The sequence below is a fragment of the Perca fluviatilis genome, chromosome 2 (genome assembly GCF_010015445.1).
Source record: "Perca fluviatilis chromosome 2, GENO_Pfluv_1.0, whole genome shotgun sequence".
Taxonomy (NCBI): Eukaryota; Metazoa; Chordata; class Actinopteri; order Perciformes; family Percidae; genus Perca; species Perca fluviatilis.
In genome coordinates, this window is record NC_053113.1 from 13,446,021 (window position 1) to 13,469,052 (window position 23,032).

Here is a 23,032-nt window from a genome sequence, read left to right on the forward strand (position 1 = left end):
GACATAACAACACATACGACTTCCGGTTCTCCCCTTCAGAGTAAAAGTCTTATCAATGCACATCAGGCAAATATTGTACTTGTTACTGTACGTTTGTCTGACAGTTTTAGTTACTTTTTCAGATGTTTTTCATCCCCTCCCTGTCCAGTGAAAACCATCTATCTCCAGATGTGTTGATGTTGAATGTTTGTGATACACTGAAGGATGAAGGGTTCCTTTATGTGTTGAGAAAATGCTCCTTCTTCTTAAATAAAGTCTTTAAAAAGCCTCTAAGATCAGATGGAAAATTCTTCATCACAAAGCTGAAAACAGGGCTCTTTTTTAGAGATACGTGGTTCTCACAGGACAGCGACGCTATAACATATGATGATTATAGAATATGAAGCATTGCTGTATATTAAACAGCTCAACAGTATATAAAGGAGTGAAAATGAGCACAACATTAAACATCTACAGCAGTAAAATTCAACATACACATGAATGCAGCAGGAATATTAATCCTGAAACATCAAATATAACCTGACAGGGAACATTTTACTGCACAATGAGTACTTTTACTTTGATGCTTCAAGCACTTTTGCTGACAATACTTACATACTTTCACATAAGTAAGGTTTTGAATTCAAGACTTAAACTTTTCAGTGTAGTATTGCTACTTTTACTAAAGTAAAGGATCTGAATACTTCTTCCACCACTGCCAGTATCTGTGTCCTATATGTTTTACAAACACATAAATAGGAAACCCCCCAAAATAATTTGAGCCAAGATGGATTAATTACCACAAGCTGAAATCACATTTGTAATTTGGCAATAGGCCTACGGCAACACTGACAGAAAAGCAATAAAGTTTAACCTGACTCTGATATGTTAATCTGTTTAGTGACCCTATTTCAGTATATGCTTCACTTGTTCTGCACATCTAATGGATCAGATAATCTTTATTCGGCTTCAATATTTGAAGTTCAACTGTATGTGTTAAGAGTTTTTCCAACAGTATGACAACAATATGGGACGACAGAACAACTCCAACTACATAAACAGTCAAATAAATTGTGACATATTCAAATATTGTGCAATAACCTGAATATATATATATATATATATATATATATATATATATATATATATATATATATATATATGTCTAATTTTAGTAGAACACAAACAAATATATCACCTATAACTGCATACAAACCCAGAGATTTTATTCTGAAGGCAAAGTCTTATGATTTTGGATCAGATAATCTTTATTCGGCTTCAATATTTGAAGTTCAACTGTATGTGTTAAGAGTTTTTCCAACAATATGACAACAATATGGGACAATATGGTAATCTGTTTAGTGACCTTGTTTCAGTATATGCTTCACTTGTTTGCAAATCTAATGGATCAGATAATCTTTATTCGGCTTCAATATTTGAAGTTCAACTGTATGTGTTAAGAGTTTTTCCAACAGTATGACAACAATATGGGACGACAGAACAACTCCAACTACATAAACAGTCAAATAAATTGTGACATATTCAAATATTGTGCAATAACCTGATAATATATATATATATATATATATATATATATATATATATATATATATATATATATATGTCTAATTTTAGTAGAACACAAACAAATATATCACCTATAACTGCATACAAACCCAGAGATTTTATTCTGAAGGCAAAGTCTTATGATTTCCTGCATTTGTCCAGTTATGTGCGCATGTCTTGACGCATCTGAGGAGCTTACCTGATCCCATATTTCCCACCATACACCGCGGCACCGGGGCTGTCCGTGATGTCCTGCCCGGGACGCGAAGGCCACCTATCTGTCGGAGAGATGAACTGCCTGCAGGGCGAGAGACAGACAGTTTAATATTGACAGATCATTAACGATGACAGATTATGAACGGTTTACTTTGACAGTTTGTGTTTGTGGCCTCCTATATATATATATATATATATAATTTCTTTCACATTTTTAACCATTTTTCATGTAAAAAAACAGTGTAATTTTAGGCTATACAAATCGCATTACCTTTCTTTTAAGAAGACTTGAATAGATATCTCCATAGATAACAGATACTACCAATTATTAGATGTATTTATAATGGATAGATATTTGATTCTATTTTAACAATTCTGTACTTGTAATTAAATGAAACTTTCTAGGTGATTGCTCATTACTTTCATTTACACATCATCCATCCCTCTCTGTTCCTCTCTTAAGGCAGACGTTTTATTTATTTTCAAGTATACTTACATAAAGAATCCCAAATGTATCACCAAATTGACTGAGGAGTTAAACATGTATCTAATTTACTGTTCATCCAACTGATCATAATTTAAAATACAGGTATGTTTTGCTTCCTTTAAAAAAAAAACTAAATATTTAAACAAATGTAACTACTGCACTTTGTTTTCTTATGTTGTATTGATGCCACCATGTCACAGATTAGTTTGTTCATTCAGTCAGATTAAGTGGCTGGGCAGTCCGTGTGTGACCCACAGGTCACAGAGTAGAACCAGCATTAGTCTTATTAATGTCATATTATAGCTAAGCCTTTGGAGGAACAAGGTTTTAAGAAATAATCAACTTAAGTTACATTAAGACTTCATTACAGCAGCATTTAGTGGGAGTCAGTGGGGCCGAGGCTCAGCAGCTTAATGTAACATAAAGCGACTGCAAACAAACATAATCTAATGTGCTGTATGTGTGTGTGTGTGTGTGTGTGTGTATGTGTGTGTGTGTGTGTGTGTGTGTGTGTGTGTGTGTGTGTGTGGGGAGAGAGAGAGGGGTAAACATAATTAACTTTTTAGCAACATAGAGATAGCAAGATTGTTGTTGAATTTTGATTGAGAGATGAAGTGGTGATGAATATTTACTGAATGTCTTGCTTTCTGCGTTTTTTATTTGGTGACATTTTTGTGGTATTTCCACTATGATTTCCTAAAGATTCGTGTCGGGAGTGCTGAGTGACTCGTGGGTGGATTATGAGAAAATGGGCCCTTTGTGGGTTTCTGTTGGTGAAGTTTGACTTTCTAGATAGATGGGGCTGTTTCCTTAGCGCTGTTTCCTTTGTATCCATTCAGTCATAGGGCTGGAATTCTGCTCATGCTAATGACCATAGAGATTTACTAAAACTACATTTTCAGTAAACATAAAAACATACAGGTTCCCAAGGTGGAGGTGCATCACAAAAACTCCACTTTAAAATCAAATGAAATAAAAATGCACAGAGAGGGAGGCAGCCCAACAAACAGGAACACTGTGTGTCCTGCTGCCTGTGCGTGACAGTTATACGAGCGGGGTGATGGACGGCTCAGCTGTCAGGTAGGCAGAGAAGCACCAGCAACTGACTGTGGTGGGCCCGGCCATATAAGGTCACCGGCTCCCGGGGAAACTCCTCCAGGCCTCTGTGCTTCCTACAAACAACCCTGTGCTCACCACATATTCACCTTTATGGGTGAGGGCTGGGATCAACCTTTGAACACATGTTCCACCAAAACAAGTTCCTTCCTGAGGCTATTTTGCAGAGGCACCGTGGCTCCGTCCGACGCTTAGCGCCGCTCAAGAATATTGTGATTGGTTTAAAGAAATGCCAATAAACCAGAGCATGTTTTTCTCCCATCCCGGAATGCTGTGTGGACTAGCCAGACCCTCCTTCGTGGCGCTGTGGAGGAAGGTCTTGCAATGCGAGACTAATAAACCTATTAAGATCTATTAAAAGATCTATGAAGTGGTTCTGTGTGCACATGAACACTAAAAAGGAGATTTGCTATTTGGAATCCACTTTTTCTACTACAACTCCTTGCTGTATTAGTGTTAACAACTCTTCTCTCTTGATGCCTCCACTGAGAAATGGATTCCTCACTTAATGTCATTATAGGTCCTTTATTGTAAAAAGTAAGATTTCCATGTCTTTTTTTTTATCATCATAAAACAGGTTGAGGTGCTATATAAATACTGTGGAAGTATCAAAAGGCTCCATCACCAGAGAAATGCACACAGTCCGTATTCAGAAACTGTGACTTTAAGCGAGCTGACAGGACTTCTGTACATCTGTGATGTCACAACTATACTATATAAAAGTAGAAAGTGCCGCTACAGTGTTGTTATCAATCATTCCCAAGCTGCAATGACGGTGCAGAGACACAGACAGCCCAGATGCGAAAGACCTGGAAATGCTGACTAATCAGAGCAGACTGGGCTTTTTTGGGAGGGGAGGCTTAAAGAGACAGGTGCTAAAACAGTGTGTTTGAGACAGAAGGTGAATACAGGTTTATTTACACATAGTGTATGAGAAAAAATGTTTTTTTTTAACATTAAAGCATGTAAACATGTTCAAGTAGAAACCCAAAATACAATCTGAACATGAATTAGCAAAATATGGGACCTTTAAACTATGCAGGGCCACCACATATTTCTGAGTTTATTCTTTCCTCAACCTCTGACCTCTGTACAGAAAATAGAAACCACTTTATTTGTTCATCTGTTGCAGTACATCTAATAGCTAGGGTCCACAGCACACTACTACTGTTTTTATGTGAAATTAAGCACTGAACTGAGCCACTTAGCTTAATGATTTAGCTTCTCAATTATATATTTTATTTTGCTTGCTTTATTAGGTCCTGATGTGCATTTTCTTTCGGTAAATACTAACTGTTTTCTACTGTTGACAACACTGGAATAGGTTTTTAGTTTGTCTATACTGAAATCCAGTGGGGACAAAAACAGCATTCATGTAAAATCTCCTGAGTAAAAAAGTTAAGCCCTGTTAAATCAGTTCAGCCTTTTTAAATCTCTTCATAAAGCTCACTGATGTTTTGTTAAGTCTTTGTTCATAAGTACAGTATTACTGACTGATTAAATATTGACATTAATGTGAACTCATGTTTTCATTTATTTTCTTCCTTTTATGTTCTTGTAAAGTTGCGGAAGAAAAAAATATTATTATGATAGAAATGATGTGTGTGTGTGTGTGTGTTTTTTTTTTTTTTTGTGTGTGTGTGTGTGTGTGTGTGTGTGTGAGAGAAAGAGAGAGAGATGGGTTAAAAGCTGCTAAGCTAAGAAAATTAGATCAATGCTGAGATGAGACTGGCAGTGGGACTTCACACTGGCAATACAATACTGCTGCTGATAGCCGATAGCAGAAAGAAATGACACTCTGCAGTCAGTGTGTGTGTGTGTGTGTGTGTGTGTATACATGCTGTATGTGTGTATAGACATGCACAACGATAAGCATTAACAAAAAGAACAGAGGTGTGCGTGGTAGACATAACTGGATATATGCACGTACTGTAGACATGTGCTCAGAAGAATGTTGCAATACATGCACATACGCACACACACACACACATACGCACACACACACAGTCAGTGAAGAACTGCAGCTTTAAATGTTACAGCTGTCTTTTCCAACCTCCCATTGATGTAAAATTAGAAATGAATGACTTATACAATAAATGGGAACAATGAAACACACACACACACACACACACACACACACACACACACACACACACACACACACACACACACACACACACACACACACACACACACACACACACACACACACAGCACCAAATGTCCAGTGTTGCATTTTAGGTAAAGCAAAAGCTGATTTGATTTACTGTATGTGCCTAAACGTTTTCTGAAGAGCTTCTTGCTCTCCACAGCTAGTCATAGATTAAATCTCAACGGTTTACTGTTCTGTGTCCATTATTCTGTCTTCTTCTCATCCGTCCTGCTGCTTTGGTAAAGAAATGTAAGTTTTGTCAGTATGGTCAAGTGAAGGCGGATGAACAGATGAATGGACAGAGAGATGGAAGGAGGGACAGACAGACTGACAGCTGAGTCAATGCAATTCAATCGGGTGAACTGGCATTGAGATGGGAGGACCTGGTGAGGCGGCACTAAAGATAGAAATCTACGGTTCACCCCTCCACCCCCCACCCACTCACGAGTTACTCAGGCAGCTCATGTTTCAATGTAAGCTCCCCACCGTCACTTTCATAGAAACTTGAAACTATTACCCAAAAATAACATAAATTACTTACATAATCAGAAAACAGTAAACAGTTTAACACACACACACACACAGGGTTATGTTGCTCAGTGCAGATGGAAGAATAATCAATAGTGTGATTCCCTCAGGCATTTTAGCACCCATACACACAACACGTCCAATTAATTTCACCATTATAAAAACACAATGCTTTAAGCTGTGTACCTCTCAGTCATCTTTCGAATATTACTGGTTCTATAGGCTCTATATATGTTTAGATAAATCCCTCCGGTTCAATCTGGAACAGTTCAAGAGTTAACTGTTACTTTCATTGAGTTCTACTGTTAAACAGCGACACATTCAACCAAACACAATCACACAAGCTTTTATCTGACAGAAACAATGTCACATTTTCACAGTAGAGCGAGTATTACAGCAAATTGGTGGAGATATTCAAATTGAAGTGACACACTGCTCTGTCACCTGTTTTCTTTTTCTTCTTTTTGAGAGGGAAATGTATCTCAAATGTTTTTGCAATCCTGGTCATTACGACCGTCAAGCAGTAAAGAATAAAAACTGAGAAAAATTTTGTGAGAAAATGTGGTGAGACAATCACTGATCAACTAAACTCTTTGCAAATATATTCGGATCATTTTGTGCTATGCTGCATTAAAGTTAATTTTTATTGCAAATAAGATGTATATCAATATAATTTACATTAGAAATGCATTTTGTCAAAAGACATATGCCATGCAGATTATATTTTTATCAACATAATGAGCAAAGGTTTATAATAAACAAATTTACAAACTGTTTCCTGCCAACATAAAATGTTCATACTAAACATTGCAACTAAAGCATGATACATTTTTTTTGTTGTTATGTTATTGTGATGTTAGAAAAGATTTTCATTTAAAGTTAAGTCACTGTCGCTGAATGAGGAACACAATGATGATGGAACCCATTGCCAACTGATGAAAGCCCTTGCATTTGCAGTTTTCCATCATCCAGCAGTAGTTGGTCTGCCAGAGAGGGTAGGCGGCGCTAACACAACTTGTGTGTGAAGTGATGTACAATCTTTCCGGGGCTCTGCTAGCGTTGCGAGTTAGCGTTTGCTATGGCCAAAGAAACAAAGAAAAGAGCAAAGACTAGAGATTGAAACTTCAAAAACAAGTGAAAGCGAGATCCAAAAACACACCTAACACTTGCAATTACCGCTTACCGCCACAGGGGCCGCATAAAAGAACAAAACGCAGATCTTTGAGATTGTAACTTTAAAGGAACACGCCAACTTATTGGGAATTTAGTTTATTCACCGTAACCCCCAGAGTAAGACAAGTCGATACATACCCTTCTCATCTCTGTGCGTGCTGTAACGCTGTCTGACGGCTCCAGCAGCAGCAGCCCATAACAGAACAGGCAGGTGAATGGTTCCAGTAATCCTACTGCTCCGAATAAGTGACAAAATAACACAAACATGTTCCTATTTACATGTTGTGATTTGTAGAGTCACAGCGTGTACAAAAAACAACATAACATGAGACACATCCATCTTCTAACCGTAAACAAACCGGGAACTATATTCTCAGGCGGAAGAGTATAGTACTTGGGCGGAGTGATATGCTCGCAGCAAGCCTGTCTGAGAATATAGTTCCCGGTTGTTTTTTGTACACGCTGTGACTCTACAAATCACAACCTGTAAACAGGAACATGTTGACGTTATTTTGTCACTTTTGTCACAATTGGGAGCAGTAGGATTACTGGAACCATTCACCTGCAGGATCTGTGCTAGGCTAAGCTAATGCTGTAGCCGTCAGACAGCGTTACAGCACGCACAGAGATGAGAAGGGTATGTATCGACTTGTCTAACTCTGGGGGTTACGGTGAATACGCTAAATTCCCAATAAGTCGGCGTGTTCCTTTAATAACTTAATGCCACCGATTTAGCATTGTACCCTTTTAACACTGACTTTTACTTTTTTTTACATAGACTAAATTCGATGCAGCAGAACCAGAGAAAACGTTTTGTTTCACGCATTTTCTTCCCTGTCAGAAACCTAGTGCCTACATTACCCACAATGCAACTCGATCACCGACAATTCAGTCGGAGATCTGGGTGTTTTACTGTATGCTAGTAGAGGCTAATGTAGCCTCAAGCAGAGATGCGGTGCAGGCGACACAGGTCTGGTAAGCTCACTTCTTTTCAATAACTGGTCAGTACTTCTTTGTTAAGACAACAGTCTTTCCCTAATTTTAGTGAACTAAAACTCCACGTGGGACACAGGATGTGAACAGCTGCCTACAGGTGAATTGTACACCCAACAATGCACACCGATTACCCAGGCAGCAATTATGTTTTCTCCATATGGTCAAGCTAATCAATATTACACAGAGTAAACATATTTTGTAGGAGATAAAGTTACAGTGACACAAAGAAAACAATGAAACATTTTCATCACCTTTGATTTATTCACTGTTGTGTACAACCACACACCAAACACAACGCCTCCCATCTCATTGGCCAAAACACTGTCACTTCTTCTCATTTACAAGTAACCCCCGCTCATTCCAATCCAGCACTTTTCACTGTGTGACAGATGTAACACGCACGTGTTGACAGAGTCGTCTTACAAATGCTTTGGTCTATTTGTGGTGCTTTCTCAAACTGTTAACATGATTTTTTCCTGCTCTGGCTCAGGACCTATATGTCTGAAACAGTTAGTCCATGTCAAATCTGAGCAATCCAAAGAAGGTATAAGGGCTGCTGCTGCTTCTCCAGATCTGCAATCTCTTTCATAAGAGAATCACTTCCCTTTGAGTTTAGGAAGTTATGTCTTTATACGTGGGGTTACGGATTAGGTTTAAAACACAAATGTCAAGTCTTTGAAATACAGCACATGAACTTAAATTCAGGAAAAGGACCTTGAGCTCATTGATTTCTTGTTACATCCTCAGGTTTCACATCAAACCAGTTTTCTTTTTTCATTCACTCGTCTCTCTTAGTTCAGAAACCACAAGGACAAATTACGGAGTTGTAAGATGCTGTATAATGTAGATAGAAACATACCAAATGTGCGTCAGTGGAAGCCATCAGTGACCAAGACTGCCAGTTGGTCCTGGCAACACCCATGTGTGAATCTGTGAATGCATGTAACCCTCAACTGCTCCCTAAGGCCTTTGCTGTGAATAAGAATGTGCCATCAGACTGCATGCCAGCTCAAATGAGCTTTAAAATACTGTTTATATACTTATGTATATACATATCAGTGACAGGTTATCTTGAATGCTTTAAAACTACATACACTTCTTGTATGTCATAACATTTTGTATGTATGTTTGTTCATCACGCACACAATGCATCGAAACACATTCACAGAAAAACATACTACATGTATATTAATTTTAACAACTACACGTACAGTACAACTTCAGGCGGTAGACACATTAACAACTACACCTGAAAAGATACCAAAAAGTTGAAACAACACTTCACAGAGGTTGTATTTAATGCATGACCATTGCAATGGATTGCAATGAAATGTGGAAGTTTCCACCACCTGTATGCTTATGTGGATGCATATACACATTTCCAAATGCACACACAATCTGCACCAACTCTACAATCTCCTTTGCGACTCGTAACACAGATTGGTCTGTACAAACCATTTCCTCCCTCATCCTGCTGCCTCATATGAATCAGCACCACATTGCATCTTTTCTAACAACCTTTCATCACAAAGATATCAGAAAACAAACACTAAAAATGTATTCCATTCAATATCATGTAATTTAATACGCACATAAAGTAATCAACCATCTGACTTTTTTTTTTTACACACTGTGCTGATGAGATTCAGATGGAATCGTTATAAATTATTCACAGTGTTCCTGGTTACATAACTGTCCTTGGTGCTTGTTTCCCCGGGGCAGCTGCAGGGTCTGAGGTTGTGTGTGTGTGTGTGTGTGTGTGTGTGTGGGGGGGGGGGGGGGGTGTTATGGGTGTGGGGAGTGCTGAAGTATACAATGACAGTCTAAACTGGGATACTGGATCTGTGCCAAGGAGGCAAACGGAGTACAGAACTAACTGGTCTGAATGGGCAGAAGACGCACACAGCACATAACACATGTCAGTCAGCATGACCTTTGAGTTTTATTGATGGGGGTTTTGGGAAAGGATGTAGTGGAGGGTAAAACTGTACTTTCATATGTGAAGAGACTTAATACACCCTTTTAAACTGCTTTGATTGTAGTTCACAACTACTGCTCTGGTGTCACAAGGTATACATATTTTCAAGACAAAGCTTAAATCTGTGTCACTTTAGTTTTCACATTACAGTACATATATTTTACTTTATATAGTGTTCATTAGTGATCACTGATTTCAAGGTTATGTGCACATGATTGCATATATCATTTTGGGTACTGCATTGACACTATGAGTGATTGTTATGGTAATGAGTAGGTGTGTTTGGGTGTTTATTCATAAGCAATTATGTTCACAGTGGGTGAGCAACATGCAGAAACATGCAGCAACAGCATGGAGAAAGACTCATTTGGAAAGTAATGTCTTTGGATGGTCAGGACACAGCTGTGAAACTGGAGCCTCAAAGTGACTCTCTAAATCAGCTGAAAGTATAAATACAACCACAAATGTACAAACACACCTGTAGTATGTGTGCTAAATGTCAGCTATCCATTTAGTTTATCACATATCTTAAGTAAAGTTTAGGGATATCCATCATTTGACTTTGAAGAGGCACATATATAAGTTTATAAACTGGGAGTGGTCATTTGTATATAATTGATTATCATCAGCATAGCATGTAAATCCCAGATTTTCAAATGATAGCATGGTTGTAGATATAGAATACCATTGTGCCAAGAACAGAGCTTTGTGGTGCACCAAAGCTGAAATGATCACCTGGGGATCCTTAAGCAGGTGCTCTAATACTTTTAAAGTTTAATAAACAACTCTGTTGTGTTTTGGAGAAACTTGGATCTTATGTACAACTGCTGTCTGCGTCACAACATCTATCAGCTCCACCCCAATATTTCTACTTTGTCACATGATGTGGGTGTGATTTAATATCTGTCTGCAGGTAGATTACTGAGGTCTATCACATTACCAGTGGGGGGTAATGATGCTGGCACTCGTACAGAAAAGAGCTGGACTCAAGGTTTCATAATAAGTAGTGTATAATTAGTAGAGTATAACCTTTGGTGAGCCCAGGCTTTACCAATGGCCTTTTGCATTGGATACAAAGCGATGCAAACAAAAACACATCAGACAGGATATTTATTATGATTTACACTGCTGTTCAAAAGTTTGTAATCTTCTGCCGCAAAGCTTGATTGGGTCCAGTCAGATGTCTGAGAGGACTGCTCTATATGTTTGATGGTCTTTGATGCTATTAGGTTGTAGAAAGTCCTCTTTACAAATAGATTTCATTTAGTTGTGTATATGGGGAACAAAACGCTATACAATGGTTCAACCAGACTGACAATTGAAAGATACAAAGATCCTTCTAAGCAATAGTTGAATAATAAGAGAAGAAATCAGCATTGGTAAAATAATATGGAAGATTAGCATCAAAATGTGTTCAGATTTAAATAAAACTTCACAATAGCACATAACACTGTTGGAATATCAGCTGAACATACTATGGACTGATAAATCACAGTTTAAACCTCTTCAATATAATCACTGAGTAGACTGTCACCAAAGAAAAACACAACAACTCAATATTTAGAGGTTATTGCACAGCTTTTCTGGGAAATAAACTCAAATTCCAACAGTATTCTCCCCTGTCATGCAACACTGTTGGGACATCAGCTAAATGTTTGTAAACGTTTTAATCATTTCATTCTTCTTTTTTTGGGGCCAAAACAATTTCACTAAAATAATACATTTGATGTCTAAATTATACTGTTTGTATATCTGTTAAAATATTTATTATTGAAGGAAAGAAGAACATCAGTATAACAGCTGATTCCAAACTTTTGAATGGAAGTGTATGAATATAAAACTTCTGAGGAAAGCACAAGAAATAGACAGAAAGCTGTGCAATTAAATACACATTTTGATACACAGAAAACACTTGCTAAATATCTTAAGTTTGGACAGCCTGTCACTATGCATCACTACATGACATTCCACACATGTAGACACCTCCACTGAGCAAATTGGTAGGTGAGAGGGGCCACAGCTCAGTGAAATCCAGTCTGTAATCTTGAATATTACAATGATGTAATCCAAGACAAAGTGGACATGTGCATGTCTATAATAAGTGTCCAAACCATCATAGCCACCTGCTCCTCTCAAAATGACCGGTTGAAAGCAGGTTGAAAAACTTAGTTCCTTATCAACTTCACCCTCTCCATTGAATTAAAATAATATTCAAACTACAGCAAAGATGATACATTAATATTTAGTTTAATTAAAAACATTTATTTTAAACAAAGCCATGTTTAATGTGCTTTTTCTGTTTTATGTTCTTTTAAATGTCCATTTAATGTGATTCTATTAAACTGTAAATACTGGACATGTTTTTTATGGGAACATTAATTCCATTGCATGATGTTCTCATTTTGAGATCCATACTCTTGATCTAATTTTGCCATTTTTAGAAAATGTTAAGCCTTTTCTACAGTCACTTTCATTGTAAATCACTCTGAGCAAGGTTAAAACATTGACCAGTGCCTACACTGCAGAGAATATATGAATCTAATATCACCACAGTGCAAAGATTACTTTAATATATAAATGTATGAAGGGGCATGTGCTTTTGTCCTGCAAGCTCCTAGCAGCTACGAGCAGGCAGAAGGTGAAATGTTGGACTGAGTGGCTGCAGCTGTTTTTTGTCTCTCGTCTCGAGTGTTGTGTGGTATTCGTTCTTGCCTTTTAGAAACTCAACCAGGCACAGAAGACCTCCTGCAACCAATCAAATGAGGGGACCCCGGGTCTACTCAGCCAATAGGGAGAGAGGTCTGGGTATAAATACTTAAGCCCATCACCTGGCAGAGTTGGGCAACCCTTACATTTGGTTGACAGGATCTGATCCCGGGATCTGTTACCTCTTTCTTTTCTCCTAAGCAGGTAAAAAAAGCCTTTTTGATAAATCCAAGGGAAAGATTGTGGTGATTTTTTCTATATAAGTGTGGACAGAAACCTTTTTCTGAGCAAACCTCCTGAAAACAAACCTCTCACAGAGGGGATTGATTTGATTTCAAATGACTGTCAAACAGATTCCTCCATTGGTGAACTCTGGAGCCATGAAAACATTTTTCTCTTCTCGCATTTTTGTCTTGGATCCCTCAAATGCTTTGCACATTTTTTCCTGATCTGGAAACTCCTAAACTCTACTACTTCTATCAGTGCACACTGTAGTGAAACTTCTATTTGAAAGACTCGATGCTCTCGGTTTCTTGGATTTACGGGTAGCACTAGTCTGCTGATAATAGTTAAAGTGAAGTGTCACTGAAACAGCTGTGATTTTCAGCTGTTGCTGAGGCTAGCACGGTAGACTTGACGTGTGTCTTTGAATAGTCTAGGAGCGCTTGATTTAGTCATGGAACTTGTGGAGCCATCTGTGAGGCATGCAATGCTTTGACCTTTCAGTGCACCAGGTGTCATCAGTCAACTACACCTCAAGCAACTGACAGAGTTCTGACCTCTGTCTGACGGAGAGAGAGGTCAGCTATTCTGACTGATTCTGCAGCTGCAGCTCTGTTGATTCCAGCTCTGCATCTAGACATTTTTATTAAAGTAATTTTGGGCTTTAATTCAATTAAAATCCAATGGACACAATTACATTGTAGAAGAAAAAAAACTAAACCAAAAAGGGAGAAGGCCAACTATAGATTAACCATTTTTTAAGCATTAGCAATTTTGTGCTATTTTCAGTTTAAAAAAAGTTGATTTATTTGAATGTTTTAATTATAGCTTTTGGTACCAAAGTGCTTTATCTGCTTTTGCAGCGTTGCTGGGCCAATAATAATAATAAGCACTAAACTTTCATTATTCTGATGCTGAATGGAGTGAGAGAGAAGAGAAACCATTCATCATAATGTGCTGGAGACTGTAGCTCCCTGCAGAGATGGGAGGGGTGCAGTACAAGAGGGGGCACAGCCACACTATTAATAAGCTTCGCTGTGAGGGGGAGACAGGTGGTGAGACAGTCAGACAGGCAGGACAGCAGGGAGAAAAGCATGTACACTGAACAGCTGAGAGAGAGAGAGAGAGAGAGAGAGAGAGAGAGAGAGAGAGAGAGAGAGAGAGAGAGAGAGAGAGAGAGAGAGAGAGAGAGAGAGAGAGAGAGAGAGAGAGAGAGAGAGAGAGAGAGAGAGAGAGAGAAAATGAGACGTTGTCTCCTGTTCACCAGAAGACTCATAGATAAGGCACTTGAAAAACTAGGAGAAATACCAGACAATAAATATGGTATTCACTGGATCACTGCTGTGTTTTAGGCTGCTTTGTTACGTCACTTCAACAAATAAACATTTTGAAAAATACATATTGTAGATTGTTAAACTAAAATCGCAAAATCAGGAAAAAATGGGACTGCATAGACCTGAGTCGTTCCAGTTTCACCAAATAAGACTACAAGCATTGCAGATTTAAAAAAATAACATATTTTTCTCATTTTTGTTCAGGTGGAGTAAGAATCGCAGCCATGGCGAAGAACTGTCATAATGACCTTAAAATGAAGTACTCCGTGGATGAGGAGTTCCCCGATCTGTCCCTGCACAACAACCACATGGCCAAGGTACAAAATCTACCCCGACCTTTTCTATCCATGAACAGTGAACACAAACCCACAACACACATCCTGCACAGGCACCAATAACTTGCAGCATGACATTGTGTTTTAGAAAGGCATGACTCTTCAAGTGTACAAAAATATTTTTTAATTGTTGCTTTTGGAACCAGAAGATGTTCTGATTGCTTAGATCACTGACCTGCACTGGTTGTCATCTGCTGTATAGGTTCTGACCAAGGAGATCTATGGCAAGCTGAGGGGAAAGTCCACCCCAAGCGGCTTCACCGTGGATGACGTCATCCAGACTGGTGTTGACAACCCTGGTAAGAAGGAGCAAGTCATCAGCATAGAGATTAACACAAACCAGCAAAGATAGGGTTTGAGAAGACATAAATGAACTGAAGCAAACACTATTTGTAGCTAAATATGAGTTATGATTATTTTAGGTTATGATTATGGATGCTGTTAAACCCGACAATAATAGCATCCATCAATACCTCTAAGAAAGCAGGACTTCTTATAATTGTTTTGGGGGATAGGGCTAAAGTTTTCTGTTGTACCCAGTCAGTTATGTCCAGGAACGAGAGGACCTATTAGCATCCCTCCGTACATAACAATCTTCAAAGTTAGCAATGTTACTAACTTCCTCATCCTCCCTCTTGTCCCCCAGGTCACCCCTTCATCATGACCGTGGGTTGCGTTGCTGGTGATGAGGAGTCCTATGAGTTCTTCAAGGATCTGCTGGACCCCATCATCTCCGACCGTCATGGCGGATACAAGCCCACTGACAAGCACAAGACCGACCTGAACTTCGAGAACCTGAAGGTGAGAAGTCAAGACCTCCACGATGGTATTGTTATAGATCAGAACAGCATTAAGCTTCCACACTAAATGAATGGCTTTTAATTGATTAATTACTGGTTACTTTTATGGCCGCATACATTTTAAGTTAGGTTCAATAATTTCCAAAATATTGTTACAGTCTTTAGAAACATTTTCTAAAGCAAGTCCAGTCCAGTCCAGTTCTGTCCAAACCCTCATATGTAAAGCCAGCAAGTTTGTAAATAATAATGTGTGTGTTGTGTTTTCGTCCTGCCTTCTTCTCTCAGGGAGGTGACGACCTGGACCCCAACTACGTGCTGTCCAGCCGTGTCCGTACCGGCCGCAGCATCAAGGGATTCACCCTGCCCCCCCACAATAGCCGTGGAGAGCGCAGAGGCATTGAGAAGCTGTCCATTGAGGGTGAATGTCAAACTATTGACAATAATGCCAATCTATCACAAGTGTTTTGTAGAACGCAGGATATTATTTTCAGAGACTGACTCTTTTTCCTCTGTCTACCTTCCTCGGTTCCTTCCTCTCAGCCCTGGCCAGCCTGGAGGGTGAGTTCAAGGGAAAGTACTACCCCCTGAGTGGCATGACCGACGCCGAGCAGGAGCAGCTGATCAATGATCACTTCCTGTTCGACAAGCCTGTGTCCCCCCTGCTGACCTGCGCTGGTATGGCCCGTGACTGGCCCGACGGCAGAGGCATCTGGTGAGAGACACAGACACACAGAATGAAAATGAAATTGTATCGCAAATTGGACTCTTTTGGGATTCTCCGAGTTTAGAAAGCAAAAAACAGATGATCACATATGTGCTATAATCATAATCAACTGCAAAAAGCCGATTTTATAAACACATAAATACACACTCACTAAACAAACGACGACCGTCTGAGCTAAAAGCTCCCATCTGCCCTTCAACCTTTAACACTTTCACCATCTGTCTTATTCTCCCACAGCTCTAATATGAAAATCCTGATTACTCCGGTTTTCAAACATCTGTTAAAGTGTGTCATGAATACCAAAGCACAGTGTGCACAGCTACAGCATACACTGCCCCTTACAGTAGCTTGACATCCTGTAAATCCACCACTGTGCAACTCAGACAATTCACATTATCGGAGTTTAGTATTTTGGCTTACATTATAAAACATGCACACTGTCACACTCGCTTACTGCCAGAAACATTTCTACCAAATTGTATTCATGCAACATTGTTGTATCAATGGCTGGCGAACATTTTGTTCTATATGTATATCATGTGAAACTGAGCTGGATCTTCTTCCTCCAGGCACAACGACAACAAGACCTTCCTGGTCTGGGTGAACGAGGAGGATCACCTGCGTGTCATCTCCATGCAGCAGGGAGGCAACATGAAGGAGGTCTTCAGACGCTTCTGCGTTGGCCTGAAGAAGGTAAAACACAAAAACATGCATGCATATTCATTCATTTTTTACCAACACACCCATAAGTCTGCACGATTCAACTGGGTACAAGAGTTAAAGCCAATTCACCTCTTATGTGCAAAACGGCGTTCTATGGTTACACTCGCTTTGCTGTAATTATGTACATGGTGTAAATATTAAACCTTTTTTATATTAACCTTTCATGGCTGTTAAACAACTTCATGATGTTTAAGTTCTGTCTCCATTAGGTCCGGTTAGCATTTAGTGCCATGCGTCTAGTTATATTTTAACCACCATGCATTCATAATTTCACTTTTCTCTTCGCTGGTCAGATTGAGGAGATCTTCAAGAAGCACAACCACGGCTTCATGTGGAACGAGCATCTGGGCTACATCCTGACCTGCCCCTCCAACCTGGGAACCGGCCTGCGCGGTGGTGTGCACGTCAAGCTGCCCAAGCTCAGCACACACGCCAAGTTCGAGGAGATCCTGACCAGGCTGCGTCTGCAGAAGCGTGGCACAGGTACTTAAACAAAAAAAGAAGCTCAAAACTAGTGACCAGGTAGTATTTTCAGAGGAGCCCCAAGAGCTGTAGTTTTAAACGCAACACAGCTGGATGGGGAGGAGGTAAAACTATTATTAGCAAACAAATATTAGTGAATGTTCTGAAAACGCTAAGATACAAACAATTTACTCATCAAAACAGTAACAAAAATACAATTTTATATACATGACATAAATTAAGCCATTCCAAATAGCTACTGTCACTCTATATGGCATCCTTTTACTGTCACAAAAAGGATGCCATCGTTTTGTTTTAGGATTAACAAGACTAAAGCTTTCTAAAATATATAATTTCATATGATTTGCTCTATTTGTTTCTGTTAGTAGCATTATTATGTCCCCCCTCTCTTACCTAATGGATCATTTTCACCAAAATATCCCGGGAGAGAAATCTTCAGGAAGTAGGCCAGTCGACTTGAATTGTTTTCCCGCTGCATCTCAAGAACTGTTAAAAGTTAGATCCACTGTAAGGGAGGACTGTTTGTTAGACATACATGTATTTAATTGAAGAAACATTCTTGCAAAGCTCGAGTTAGTCAGGCAGCAATATTCAGTCAAGCAAATATGTTCATGTTCTCCAGAAAGTATCCATGTTCAAGGAGAAAAGGAGGACTCATTCTTCTCCCCTTCTTTTCCCTCCAGGCGGCGTGGACACAGCCTCTGTGGGTGGTGTGTTCGACATCTCCAACGCTGACCGTCTGGGCTCCTCCGAGGTGGACCAGGTCCAGCTGGTGGTTGACGGTGTCAAGCTGATGGTTGAGATGGAGAAGAAGCTTGAGAAGGGAGAGTCCATCGATGGCATGATCCCCGCCCAGAAGTAAAGTGGACAGACAACCAATGACTGAATGACTGTCTTGTTTTTTTTTTTACATTATAAAAAATGAACTGGGGGGGGGTAGCCTTGTTGTAAAGTTATTTTACTGGTTTCGGCCACCTGGCTACCTTCTGCTTACTTCTTTCCATCAAGAAGACACTCCGCTTTTCTCTCTGCTCCTTCCTTTCCCACTTACTTCAGTTAACCTCATCTTTTCCTTTCCTTTTTTTTTTCTTTGGCTCCTCATTTCCTGTCACTTTAACCATCTCTCATCCACATCTTCTCTGTAACATCCTGGGATCAATCCATGCATAGTCTGGTCACGACTATGTATCCGAAAAAAAAAGTTTTTGATTGTAATTTATAACTGGACAATTAAACCATGCCCCATGTAACAATCAAACCTCCTCTCATGTTTTCTTTATGGGATTGATAGTGATATGGGCTTACTGTACATGAACTCATACAGTACATTTAAGAGTAAACTAAATCCTTAAATATTAATATTTAAGTTCACTCGACACACATTATACAACAGTCCAATAACACAAAGAAACTGGTGGGATGCCACGTCAAAGACGTTAAATCCATCCTTGAGATAATAAAATAGACACGAAATACGAGGTTGAAAGTCTTTATTTTTGTGTCACACATTATTTCCTAGGAGACATGCAGGATTGCAGGTCGATCATTTCCATAATTTCAGCCCATAAGTTAAGTTTTCTTGACAACAGCGACAGCTTCAAACACACTATACAACAGAATTGTAGCCTTCAAGCATGGCCCTAACTGTTTCTACAGAACAGGTTCTGAGAGTGAGGCCCAGTTGTACACAAAAAAACAAATGCAAAAACTAGCCCTAAATCACAGCTTCACATTTTCAGACAGTGATGGATACCAGCTGCAGCTAAAATCTCCCATTAAACAGAAATTCCTGCAGACCTCAGGGCATGAAGATCCAATATCTGCTGTATCTCTTCCAACATTTCCTTTTACATATCCGCGTTTTGTTAAATGCTGCATACTTCTAAAGTTCAAATTATAACTGCTTGGCTTCATAAAATTACAGTACAAGTACAACAACCTTTTGATTTTGGAGTCGTCAGTGTCAATATATGATGAATGGAGCACTCTGGTAGTTTTGTTCTGTAAAGAGCAGCAAAGTGTTTTTATAAAAGAAAATCTAATTTCTCCAACATTCGAGGTCCCATCTTGAAGCCTTGCATGCTTTGAAATTATATAGTGGCTTAATGAGGCAGGAATCTGATTGGCTAACAGTCATACACCTTTTACAGTAATACTGGAATCTGATTGGTCAACAGTACACGTTACAGCAGTGCTGCAGTCTGATTGGTCGACAGATGTTAAGGTCTACAGTTTCTATATATCAAAAGTGTTGCTGAGGTTAAGAACACAAAATAAATGTACTATTGGACGAAAGAAAACGGACAAAACTTTATGGAGACAGTTCGCCATTTTGAATTATTTTTTTTACCTCCGTTTCCTAAACATGACATTTGTGGCCCTTCTACCTGGAAACCTGAAGCCATCACTCCAGCTGGTTTCACTGAGGGAAGTAAAGGAAAGAAGGGCACTCACTGTCAATTACTCACTTCAGTGGGCTTTAAAATGTGTGATTTTGTAACAATTTACAAAAGAAAAATACAGATTAATTAAAAACTCTGCCAGTACAGTACAATGCAATCCTGAAAAAGAAAAAAAAGAAGTGCTCAATGAATTTTAACAACATATCAGCAATACCAACAATTAAAAAAGAAATCAAGCGAGGGGCCCTATTGAGCCGATGCCTATTCAAGTCTAGATTCTTGGCGTTGGGGCTGTATTGCACTACATTAGAGGAACGGATGGCGGTGGCGTTCTGACAGACTGGGATATTGTTAAGTGCTACCAGTAAAACCTCCATCTCCTCCATTTACTCTAAACCAGCATGAGCTACTGTAATCATGTGCGTGGGAAAAATGTGGAATCAAATTAGACAAAGTAGCTTGAAAAAATAAAAATGCACTGCTTTTACTGGTGGTCAAATCAACCAATGAAGGCTTTTTAGCTTCATGTTGGATCGGGTTTCTGAACGATGTCGCATTGGCCTTGCAGGAAAAGGAGATTTGTATTTTTTTTTTGCATCATACCGTGTTAAATTTCCTTCACATCAGATAAAAACTTGGATCAGTATTCAATGCAAGGGTTTATTTGTCGCGCTTTTAAAAAAAGAAGAAACCATTTACGGCAGAGATTTAATCTTATTAGTAGTCTGGGAACTCCGTGAAAGCATACGATATGGGTTGAACATTTTTATTTTGTTTTGGCTAAAAGAAAAAGTATAGTTTAGTTAAATGTTAAACTAACTTTATTTAATTAAACTAATCGTTGAATCAGCACGTATCGGTCTCTGAAAAATGTACTCTGGCTGACCTGCTTTTCTAATCTTAATAGACAAAACCTGCTGAGTGAGAAATAATGTAAAGTGGCTTTTTTTTCCAGCTAAGAAAATCAAAAACTGAAATAAATACGGGCCAGCTGAGACACCCTGTTGTGTAATAAAACTCAAATCATTGTTCCTATTGGAGATTCAGTTTTTTTGTAGAAATATTCTACTTTGCACTTTAAACCAACTGAATGTTATGTCACCTGAATTTTTTAAAGAGTACTTTTGCTTGTTAATTAAGTTAGCACTGGACAAAACACTGGGCGAAGTAGAGTACATGTAAAGAGCAGAGCATATGCTCAAATGATCAGGTTCCCAAAAACAACATATCAGCTGGGTCCTGTATTTTTAGGCAGCTTTGCTCCTCTGTAAATACACAGCGGAGAATTCAGTATGGATGGCAGGCAGAGAGGAAACATTTTACCAGAAATGGTAAAAAAAAGAAAAAAAAATTAAAATCCCAACTGAGCTGTAAATGGGCGTTATCAATGGATGGGCAGAAAGGCCGCTATGCTTCATTCAGTCTGTCACAAGTCTTTGCATTTCTGCATGTCTCCCTCTAGAGGCCGGAGGTCAGACTGCGACCTCACTTCTGAAATATGTGACGTCTGCTTCAGAGAAACAGACGTCAAACTTCGGCCCATTTTTAAAAGCATTAAAGAAAGAAAATAAACTTAATACACAAAAAAATTTAAAACATTTCTTTAAATAGCAGCTCTTTAAAAAGGAATGATGACAACAAATATGACACAACAGGAATAACAAATGTCAACAACAACAAATTATCAATCTTCCATCATTCTCAGCAACACCATCCTCATCATCATCAAACATGAAATCGTGAAAGAGAGGAAAAAAAAAAAAACAGACTCCATGGGCTCACGTAATATGGAGGTGGTGGTGTGTTTCAAGCAGGGGTCGTAGGTCACTGACAGTTCCATGGTCAAGGGTCATCATAAGTCTGCCGATGGCGGTCTATCCGTGTCTGTGCATCCGTTTGTCTTTTGATTGGTGGTCTTTGGCGGAGGCGAGGCATCGTTAGCCACGTCAGATGAGGTGGAGCCCCGGGAGGAAGAGGAGGAGGAGGAGGCGATGCTTTCTTCCTTGTTGTTCCTCCTCTTCATCCCTCCTCATTCATCAACCGGTCCGGTCTGTTATCAATCTGCCCCGCCTCCTGTCGCCCTCAGAGCTCCAGCTCCTTGGACACTTTGGTGGCGATGTCTCTAAAGGCTAACGGTGCCCCCCACAGGCGCTTGAACCTCACACCGCTGCTCTGGCCCAGCCCGCTGGGCAGCTGGCAGACCTCGGCCTCGAAGGCCACGCGGGCGCCGGCTGCTCCGTGGGTGCAGGACAGGAGGAAAGGCCCGGCGAGGTGGACCTGGCAGCCGCAGCCCTGCGCCGCCTCCCGCAGAGCTAGCACCACCTCGGCCGGGTCGCGGGGGCTCCGCACCCTCACATCCCAGCCGCATCGGGGGGTCCGGGGCTCGACCGCTTTCTGATGCCCAGATAGATGGCGACTGGAAGGGGGTGGGGGCGGGAGTGAAGGGACGATGCAAACAGAGGATGGAGGAGGAAATGTAGGAAGATTTAAAATGAAAAAGGACAGGGCAAGGTTGAGATGGGATGTTTACAGCAGGAGGGTTTAAAATGAAAGAGGAGGAGGAGGAGGAGGAGGGGTGTGTGAGCAGGAGATCAGACATGAGGAATGTAGATTTCAGTATAAATGGGTTTTTGAGATAAAGTGAGATGGATGTGTAAAGGAAGTGTAGGCAAGTGAAAGTATGGTTGTATGAATGTGAATGTATGAGGGGTTAGGGAAAGGGAGAGGAGAAGAAAAGAATATTAATATCATACATTATTGGATTTTTATATCTCTACATAGAAATCTAGGTCACAGATAGGTTTTCTAGTCTAAAACATCTCTTTTCTTTAATACTATACAATGGATGTACACAGGGATATGCAAATTAGGGCTGGGCCAAATAGTTTGAAGCTTCATCCATAACCTTAACATTCAAATTCTAATTCTTTCTTTCTATTCATTTTGTTCAAACTCTGTATTTTTGCACAGTTGCTAAAATAATATCATAAAGTAATATACTATTTGAGATAGATTCCAGTGGTGGCTGCGTAGAATTATTTCCGACTCATGTCGTAATGTTGCTAGACGGTTTATTTCATAATATTTTTTTTGTCCTCATTGGATCAGCCTG

The 23,032-nt window shown here is 39.6% G+C and overlaps 2 protein-coding genes across 4 annotated transcripts in view; one reads left to right on the plus strand and one right to left on the minus strand.

Annotated features, from left to right (window-relative positions):
- The first annotated feature begins 12,951 nt into the window (after nt 1-12,951).
- On the plus strand, nt 12,952-18,776 carry ckmb (creatine kinase, muscle b). Its single transcript, XM_039790130.1, has 9 exons — nt 12,952-13,101; nt 14,658-14,770; nt 14,991-15,087; nt 15,435-15,589; nt 15,874-16,006; nt 16,129-16,300; nt 16,882-17,005; nt 17,329-17,518; nt 18,202-18,776. Exons 2-9 carry the CDS (start codon nt 14,678-14,680, stop codon nt 18,378-18,380), a joined length of 1,143 nt encoding a protein of 380 aa, XP_039646064.1. The 5' UTR covers nt 12,952-13,101; nt 14,658-14,677; the 3' UTR covers nt 18,381-18,776.
- A 215-nt stretch (nt 18,777-18,991) lies between these two features.
- The window catches only part of mark4b (MAP/microtubule affinity-regulating kinase 4b), a 65,096-nt gene continuing 61,055 nt past the window's right edge, over nt 18,992-23,032 (minus strand). For 2 of the 3 annotated variants that reach the window (XM_039790118.1, XM_039790099.1), the window contains one exon: nt 18,992-22,336. In XM_039790118.1, the coding sequence (XP_039646052.1) occupies nt 22,003-22,336 (334 nt within the window). In that variant the 3' untranslated portion in view covers nt 18,992-22,002. The remainder of the gene's footprint in view (nt 22,337-23,032) is intronic. The other variant, XM_039790108.1, reaches the window with a different exon arrangement.